Genomic DNA, 9,669 nt, shown 5'->3' with positions numbered 1-9,669 from the left:
AGGTAGAGCCAGGCTAGAAGTGGGGCAGTGTCTCCTCCCCATAAAACCCTCCCCTCAAATTGAAGAGGCGTAAACCACAGCCTGCAAATCAGAAAGGTTGTCCAGCAGCCTGTGACTGTTCATTTCGTCTTTGTCAACCCTGAGTTTGGGGTCCACCCCACCCCTCCACTGCCCTCCAGCAATCAAGAGAAAGGAACAAAGGCCGGGTTCGGTCAGGGAAGTGGGCGAGCACAGCGCGCCCGAACGGTGTTATCAGCTGGAGGGAATCTCCAAGAATAGCCGGTTTCCTCCGGGTGACCAGCCTCCCGCGAGAGCTTCTGGAATGCGCCCTGGTCAGATTTCCCACGGGGGCCGAGGGCGCAGCTCGTCCAGGGCGAGCATTTTTTGTGAAAGTTAACGGAGCTGATTAAAGTCTGGCACAGCCAAGCGCTCAATGCACAGCCTCCATTCTGCACCACCACGATCACCAACCCGTTAGTTATAAAGGGGGTTGGGGGTTGGGTGGGGACGGAAAACCGGAAAGGTCCGCAGAAGGGGGCGGGACGCGGGAATCTCGATTTGGGGAGGGGCGTGGAGGGAGGGGAGCCCACACCAGCAGCCAATCCAGCTGCCCCGGGGAGGAAGAGGAGGAGCCAGGGCACCCCACGCTGCAGCTCTGCTCTGTCCCGCGCCGGGCTGGAACCTGCTCGCGCTTCCCCGCCAGCGCACCAGCCACCGCAGCCTCCTGCGCGCGCTTGGCGAGGCTCCGCGCCTTCCTCACGCTGACATGGCTTCAGGTGCCGCCACCACCCCGGTGAAGGTGAGATCAGCCGTCCCTGTGGCCACGGTCAGCCCTGCCCGGTGCGCTCTGGTTCGCGCCCCGGGGGACCGCGCCTCCGGGCCATGCGCTGGTGCGCGCCCCTGCGGCGGTGGTGCGGGTCTGGGGTACCCGGGCGCGAGCGAGCCAGCCCAGGCGCGGGAGGCGGGAGCAATTGCACACCAGCTCCCACTCCCACCTTGGAGCTCAGGGACACCCTCGCCACGCTGGGCTCGCAGAAGCCATTTGGTGAGGGGCGATGGGCGGGGGCTGCGCGCGCCCCAGGGCTTCCCGAGCTCCACTTTTTTATGGGGAGATGGCGTGGGGCTGGGGTGGGTGTGCCCGGGGATTGGCCCCTGCAGCTGATGAGACCGGACCTTCTCGGGTTTTCTGCCTCTGCCAGACTCTCGCTTCCGTTCTGGCTGCTCATCGCCCGCGGCCCACGTGGGAAAACTGCGTGCTGGGTCTTCTTGCCAGCTTCCGGCTCTTTTTCTTCCAAAATGTAGACCTTTTTGTGTCCTGAAGTTTTCCCTCGCGACGCAATGCTGTGGGGATTCGGAGACTTTAAACAAAAACAGCAGAACACTGAGAGGGAGTCCTGGAGACCAGGCCCCTCCTCGTTGGAGAGCCCAGCCTTGCAACTGTTTTGTTTGCAACCTTGAAAGTGAAACCGTTTGCTTATTCCCGGGGTCTCCGAGCCCAGGTTTCAGGGTACGTGGTGTGATGGGAGCTTTGGCCAGAAGAGGGCATGAGTTGAGGGGTGCACGCCAGCTTCCCAGGGGCTTTTAAACAGTTCTTTCCTGGTTGGTGTCTCGAAAGAGAAAGTGTAGAATTACAGTGCCGAGGAAAAAATTGATAATGAAACTTAAAACCTCTTCTGGGTTGCTGATGATTGGCTAAGAACTCAGTTAACTTGTTTGACTTGTAGAAATTCTTCTGGCATGGGCTGCCCTATCTCTTGAGTCCCCGCTGTGTGTTGTTTTCTCCTGGGAGAAGGCAAATCTCTGCGGATCTCTGTGTCTTTGCTCAGTGGTTGGTTTATTGGGACCTTGCAGCTCTTGAGACATTTTTGTTGGTAGGGGTGAGGTCGGGTGGGGTGGGGCGGAGATTTAGATAAGAAATTACTTCTGTCATTTTGAAGAGAATCTTGCATTCCACAAATAGCTGAAGACAGCCTCTTCCTTCCCAGTCACAGAGCAAGACAGTTCTCAGGAAGCTCATGGGCAAAGTATAGAAGCTCCTTGGTACCCCTCTATAAAGTGGGGGTTTCACTGCAGAGCTTGCTGGGAGGGTTGGAATTTTCTGCCTAGCACGTGGTTGACACTCAATAAATGATAGTGCATTTTAAGTGGAGGAGCTGGATTAAACTTGAGCACCTTTTTTCCAGCCACTAAATTATTAGGACAGATATCATTAACGCACAGCTTTTAGCAGGCAAGCAGGAATATATTTAAGGTGATATTAAAAACATAGAGAGATGGTATTTAAAATAGTCTCGCTTTAATCGGATTTAATCTTCTGCCAACCACAGTTTCCCTGTAAAATTAGTGCAGCATTTAAGTGTGGAATGGCCTGTGATGAAAGCCCTGGTGTAAATATTGAATGATGTGTATTTTTGGTCTTGGCAAGCTGCTGAATATAAAACAGAGAGGTACAGAGAGTGCTAGACTGCCTGCTGATTTGTCTTTGTGGTTAGAACAGGTGACAGCTCTGTGGTGGGGAACCCATGATGCCAGCAACAAACCCTCTCACTGCCAAGGCAACATTCTATATAGAATACACAAGGTGCTGATGTCCGAAGCAGAATAGCTCCTCAAAACTATCTGATCCCCTGTTCTTAGAATGGCAGAACTGGAGGATTCCTTAAAAACTAGCCATGCAACCCCCTTTTTTTTTGCAGACGAAAAAGAGGCCCAAGAATGTCAGAATGACATGGGCCTAGGACCTGGCAGATCACCAGCTCCATGGCAGACATTTCTGAGCTCTGTGTGGTCTCTGCGCCCCGTGTTGTATGTGCACTCAGCTGTCATGCAGCCTGAGGAGCTGGTGTAGGGGACTTGCGGGCCCCACTCTCCACCCTGCCCCTGCCGGGGGCTGCCACAATGGGGGGTGGGGCGCCGCCTCTACTGACAGGTGGCGCATGAGCTCAGATTCCTGCAAGGTTCATTTGGTCTTTGACAGACCATCATTGCAGTCGGAGGCTGGGTCTCTCCCTCCCCTTCCAGCCGTCTAACTGGTGCCTCAGTCTCTAGCTGGGCATCGGGCAGGACCAGCCCACCGCGCAGGCCTCTTCCAAGCAGCACGTGAAAGCAGCCGCGTTTTCAAGTTCACAAGCATCACACAACCTGTGGCCAGCTTAAACCCAGATATCTGATATACCGTTCCAATCTAGCTGTCCTGGCAGAATCCTCTTCAAATATATTAACCTAGTACTAGCCAAACGCTGGGGATAAATTCTGGTAATGTTGCAAGCTCTCCTACCTTCTACAAGCTCCTAGGGGTAGGAGTGAAAGACCCACAAATAGTGGGAGATATTATTAGCACTTAAGCTAACCCTGGAAAATGAGCATCCAAAACCACGCAAAGACCTGGAAGACTGTGGCTGCCACCGCCGGAGCTCAGGTTCTGAAGGGATGTGAGCTCCTGTCCCCGCCACAGTGGGTCTAGAACTTGGTGTCATTGTGGACCGAGCAGCAGCTGGAGCCATCATGAAGAATTTGGATCTCATTCTAGATGTTTTGGGAGCCATCGAAGGCTATGAACAGAGGTGAAGCCTCTGAATTACCCTTTCAGACACACTCCCTCTGGCTGCAGCAGACAGGGGGATAGCCAGGAGATCAGGCCTGAGGCCTTGGTGGGGGAGCCAGGGTGGCGGTGGAGGTTGTGAGAAGTATGGAGGGAGCCTTCTTTTCAAGTAGAACAGAGAGCTGGGTGAGGTGTGGGGAGGGCAGGGAGAAGAACAGGAAGGTTCTGGATTTGACCTGGAAGCTGCAAACGAAGGCTTGCTCGTGAATCTTTACAAGCTGGGAGAGCAGGACCACCATGACACTCCTTGGAGCCAAGGAGTGTAGGATTCCTCCCTCTGCAGCGAAGGGCCTCTGCTATAGAAACAGTGGGTGACAACTGGGTGGAGAAGAAGGGTGGGGGTGGGGATGTAACAGGGTGGTCTCCAGGAAAGGGGGAGGTTCGAGGTTCCCTGCCCCACCCAAAGGAGGGTGGAGCTAAAGAGAAGAGAAGAAGCTGAGAGGTGACTGAGGAAGGAAGGAAGCAGGATGGAGCCAGAAGGAGACCTGGAGGAGGCACATGGAGCAGAGAGACACATGAAGAAACTGCACTTGCCTTTTGGTCGTGGACTGGGTGACACAGATGTGGGTGAAACCCGTGGGGAGGTTCACATTGGCAGCTTTTATATTGGTTTGATTTTGCTCTTTTCCTCCCAGACTTGTCTGGTTGTTTCTGACCCTTTTCTGTGGGTCCCCACTGGAAGATGCTTTAGACTTGTGGCAGGCTTTGGGGCCTTGCTCTGGGCCAATCCTGCATGGATGGACTTTTCCCCACGAGGGGATGAGTAACTTTGGGTGCTTGATTTAGAAACTATATTCTTTGCCTTTCCTGTGTTGTTTCCTAATTGTATTAAAGTTCCTTTTCATTAAAGTCTCATATGTTTTGTGTTGATGCGGCAGATGGTGGGTGGAACCTATTTAGAGCAGACAGGTTTGGGGGGGTCTGGCATGCCCCTCTCCCTGCCCTGTAACAGGGAGAGGATCCACATGGGCAGCCATGGTGTTAACAGTCACTGTCCCAGAGGACCGCAGATAAATGCTGGACCACACAGAGGATTAAAGAGTTCGTTCTGGAAGCTTGAGGGAGGCGAGGGCTCCCCCAGGCAGCTGTCCAGTTTACCCCCTGGGGGAGGAAAAGGAGTTTTGCTATGCGTGGTTGCTGTGATGAGATTGGGGATGTGTTTCCAAGGTAAGTGGGTGGTGGGCAGTAAACAAAATGGCATGAGGGAGGAGGAGCATGTCCTGGAATCTAGACCTGGAGAATGGGCCTTATAAGCTCTCCTCTTGTCCTTTTTACCCCCAGTGATCAGATAGTGCATTTAATAAGTGCTGTAACTACTCAGGAACTTATGCAACCTTGTGAATAATACAGTAGAAAGTATTTGCTAATCAAAAATGTTCTCAGGTTTTTAAATCACATTTTAAAATGTGAGTATGGGGGGCTGGTGGAACCTGGGTGGTGGGTGTGGTGTGGGGACAGCCATCTGAAGAGGTGTGAACCTGTACCCCTAAAGCATGTATGGTGTTTTTTTTTTTAATTTTATTTTTATATTCCCCATACAATTACAACCCCCTTATTTTTACCCCAAGCCCTCCTTTCCCCGCCCCCACCCCCATAGAGTGTCTCTTGTTCATAGTTATTTGTTGATTTTGATTTTTTCTTTCTTAAAGTTATTCTTTTTCCTGGTCCCTATTTAGGTTTTCTAAATTCCTGCTATGAGTGAGACCATCCGGTATTTTTCTTTTTCTTTCTGGCTTATTTTGCTGAGCATGATCCCTTCCAGCGCCATCCATGTTGCTGCAAATTGCATGTGTTTATCTTTTTTGAATGCTGAGTAATATTCCATGGTGTATATGTACCACATCTTCTTGATCCAGTCATCTATTTTTGGGCATTTGGGTTGTTTCCAAAGCTTAGCTATTGTAAATAGTGCTGCTATAAACATAGGGGTGCAGGTGTTCTTTTTTTTTTTTTTTTTTTTGTGGGACCCTTGCCGGTGGCCGGGGATCAAACCGGCACTACAGAGACTGCGGGCAGCCTTGCAACCCAGCGCTCAACCGCTGCGCCACCAGGGGAGGCCCTAATGTACGGTGTTTTGAACCAGTGTTACTGCAATTTTAAAAATCATGCAGTTAGGGCCTCCCCGGTGGCGCAGCGGTTGAGCGCTGGGTTGCGAAGCTGCCCCCAGCCTCTGCAGTGCCAGTTCGATCCCCGGCTGCTCCCCGACCACCGGAGGAGGGTCCCGTCTGCCTCTCCTGCCGCCCGCTGCTCCCCTCAGCAGTGTACTTCGGTCCTTCTGCCTGCTCTGCTCCCCGCTCTGGCTCTGGTGAATTCTCTCACCCTCCCGCGCTTCTGACTGTACCCAGTGCTTGTATAAATAAATAAAAATAAATCTTTAAAAAAAAATCATGCAGTTAAAAATGAAGACATGTTAGTGTTGTATTCTCTGAAAACTGCACTGCTGATCACACTGTTTCCCTTGGCATTTTCTTTCTTTAATTATCAAAAGACTTCGTTGTCCGTGCATAGCGGATAGCATATTTAACAAAGTGGTAATAAGTGTTAATTCAGCAACTAAAATCCTTAATGTGAATTCTGTATAATAAAGATCACAGCCATCTATGTAATAGTCTCACAGCAGAGTCCTGGCTATGTTGATAAATTTTTAGAGAAGCTTTATCAGTTGGCAGTGCATCTTCCTGACATTCTCTCCTGTTGAAATCTCTGACTGAGCACACGGCTGTCAGAGTCCACGAACTGGGGGACTCAGAAAACTGGGGGACAACCCACAGACCCCAGTTGGAAACCAAATCACCAACAAGGCTACTTTTTTCCCTAGGGACACAGAGGCATGTGGAGCAGGATGATTCCTTCTGTGGGACATATAGCACATCTCTGATCTCCCCCCATCCATAACCTGACCTACAAGGATGGTTTATAGAAGGGGGGTGGATGGAGAGATGGCCTCAGTATCATTTTGCACATTTTGAACAGGCATCCAACTGAGGTGCTTGGCCACCCAAATACAACTGGGCTTCCAGATGTTACAAGATCCAGGAAGCCTGAAAGTCACATCGGCCTGATAAAGAGGCTTTTTAACCTGCTGTGTTTGCCAGACCTGCTGGTGGAACCAGGGCTGAAGGATGGAAATGCTCTTTCCCTCAGGCAGCCTATCTTCCTGATTGAAGCTAGTTTCAATGGCCTGGGGTTATGGGGTTTTAAGACTACTCTATTGAAATGCTATAGGTTCCTTAATGCAGTGTGGCCAGACCCTAAAGTGCTCTTCTTGAAACTGAGTGCATGGGGAAATAGACACAGAGTGGATGGGGGTTATAGGAGCCCTTTTAGCCTTGCTAGAAGTCACTGTTCTGGCCCAATAAGCCACCATTTATATTAAATGCTTATAAAGTCTTAGCAAACCTTACCTTGAAGAAGTGACAGTGGGGAAGTATAGGATGAACACTAGCTCTTAAAATCTGGCAGTGATCTTACTTGACCAGAGGGTGCTTATTTCCAGAACTTTATCTTGAGTAAGGCAGACAGAATTCCATTTCTGTCTCCAAGTGCATTTCCCAGGCAGTCTAGGATGCCTGTGCCGAGGGCAGAGGGTGGAGGCTTCCTGTATGTAGATGAGGTCTTCAGTGAGGGCCCCTCTCCCCTGCCAGGTGGTTCACTCACATGTCCAGTGTCACTGTTTCTAAGTTGAAGTTTGATCTTGAAGTGTGTGACCTTGGTCAAGAACTTGAATTCTCTCTCCACATCAGTATCATGATGACATGGAGACTAACATTTTTCCTGATACCTTGTGATATTATGAGATGCAGGAAGTCGTACATCATAGTGGTTGAATTTAAAAGACCTGGGTTCCTACCTAAGCTTCACTACTTAGGATTTGCTCCTGGACAAGTTTTTTCATTTTGTTTCTCTTTACTGTTGTAAAATGGGTGTACTGAAAGGTCTACCTACCTTATAGAGGGGTTATGGAGATCAAACGAGATCAGGCTGCTGAAGCACTTAGCAACATGCCTGTGACATGCAGGGGCTCAGACAGTTACTTTATTTACAAAAGCAGCTAAGTTTACTTGAATTACTTCCAGGAGGAAGACAGGAGCAGACAATCTGTACTTGGGCATTTCATCCTAGTTGTACTTTGCTGTGGTACCAGCAGGTGGCGACATTGGCCACATCTTGACTCCACTGGCCTTTGTCTGCCAGAAAAATGGTTGGTTCCCTGGCATAGCAATACTCAGTTACTACATTGTTCTGTATCCATTGCAAGATAAGGTTTCTGTTAATGACTAGAACATGTGGGTGACTGGCCAGATTCACCTGCAGATAATTCCAGTGCCAGAGGCCCCACGTTGACTCTCCGGTGAGCAACTCTGACTTCCATGCTCAGTACTGAATGTCCCCTGATGAGCGCTGAGTTGGCAGTGACTTAATGTAGGATCATCATATAGCCAAGATGGTGAGAACAGAAGCTTTGCTGCTGAGGATACATCTGAAGACACTGGACTTCAACCTACTATTTAGCATTTCTTAATCATCCCTGCAATGCTGGACTAGCTTACCTATGGCTAAGAGGGCACTCTGAAGACAGATTGATTTATATATCCGAGTCTTAGAGTCCACTGTTGAATCTAGAGTATGAGATCCCATGGCCCAGGGAACATCCAGAAACTTCCAAGTCAAAGTGGTATTGTGTTATTTGGGTTTTTGTTGTTGTTTGTTTGTTTACTTTTTACTTTGGTTGTTTTAAAAAGCCAAAGCTTTCATGAGTAGCTGAATCCCTGAAGAGTAGACAAATAGTAATCAGAATCAGCTAGTCACATCTGTGGTCTGGGATGATGGGTTGGACAGAAAATAAACCCCCCCATGATCATTGGTGCTTCAGAAGGATAGAGTAGGAAAGGCCAGCTAGAGGAAGGTTTAGGTTTGCATGAAACGATTTAAAAGCAAAAAATCCTATTGGACTGGCATGATTTAAATGTACTGACTTAAGTTAACACTTCTGTTGATTTGAAAATTAATAATGGTTAGTTTTTACGTTGTTAAATTGTAACTAGTAGAGAAATTTGGGATGGTAGAGCATAGTAACCAGTTGTGGTTTCAATAGTGTACCACTAGGTGGCGCCAACTTCAAAGCATATTTTAGTCACTTGTGGAAGTTGTAGGGAAACCATGAACTGGTAATTTTTAAATAAAAGCTCACTAAATTATCTTATTTTCTTGTTTTTAAAGATTTTTTTCCCAGGAATCTCAGGGTCACAAAGGTGACAATTTTTCCGCACATTAATATAAATCAGCTTCTGCGGTCAGATCTGAAAATTATTTAATAATAAATGAGATAAATCAGTTAATTCTTAACTCTGGAATTTTTTCTCAAGGGGCTATTTTCTGGTAGTAGCAATGTAGTGGCAATAGATTTTAATTTTTATTACAAAGAAATGCTCTTGTCACTCCCATTAGGATTCTAGTAAAGTGTCATCTGTTAGCTTATTTGGTTTTTAATTAACAGTTAATATTTAGTTATCTTTGTAATTGTTTTAGTGTGTTTCTGTCACCAAATTAGGTTAACTACACAGACTAGTGTAGTACAGGTTAACTTCAGAAGTTTGTGAAGAGAAGTGCTGTTCTATAGTCTCTGGAAAATGCAATAAACACACAAACTTTACCTATCTTTGGATGATTCATATTTACACACATATATATGTGTGTAAGTTATATGTATATGAACAATGGTATGATTTCATAAATAAACATGAGGCTGATTTTTCATTCCTCTATCTGTAATCCTTACATCTCTATGATTTTAATGGCAAAGAAAAGAAAATCTTGCTTGTTTATCAAATGTGGTAATAAGGAAAAATCATTACCAAATAGGTATCCTGGATAGTCCCTTATCCTTACAGTCCCTTGGACATTCTCTGTTCCATAGCCCTAAATTTAGTAGGGAAAATGAAAATGGTCGGGAAGTACTGTCTACAATCATATTTGTCTATTTTTAGGATTGATTTTCTAGCTTTAAGCTAGTGAAGGCACCTGCCTATGCTAATTTGTTTTCCAAATAGTCCACAGTATATGCGATA

General features: G+C 47.7%; 1 protein-coding gene across 1 annotated transcript in view; it reads left to right on the top strand.

The window, feature by feature from the left end:
• Nucleotides 1–659: 659 nt before the first annotated feature.
• The window catches only part of MTAP (methylthioadenosine phosphorylase), a 45,142-nt gene continuing 36,132 nt past the window's right edge, over nucleotides 660–9,669 (top strand). Inside the window, exon 1 of the mRNA XM_037491730.2 lies at nucleotides 660–799. Within this exon, the coding sequence (XP_037347627.1) occupies nucleotides 767–799 (33 nt within the window). The 5' untranslated portion in view covers nucleotides 660–766. The remainder of the gene's footprint in view (nucleotides 800–9,669) is intronic.

This window comes from Talpa occidentalis, unplaced genomic scaffold, assembly GCF_014898055.3.
Source record: "Talpa occidentalis isolate TD23 unplaced genomic scaffold, MPIMG_talOcc4v2.1 talOcc4.7, whole genome shotgun sequence".
Classification (NCBI taxonomy): Eukaryota; Metazoa; Chordata; class Mammalia; order Eulipotyphla; family Talpidae; genus Talpa; species Talpa occidentalis.
Note: the sequence above shows the minus strand (reverse complement) of the source record. Positions and strands in the feature narration are given on the sequence as shown.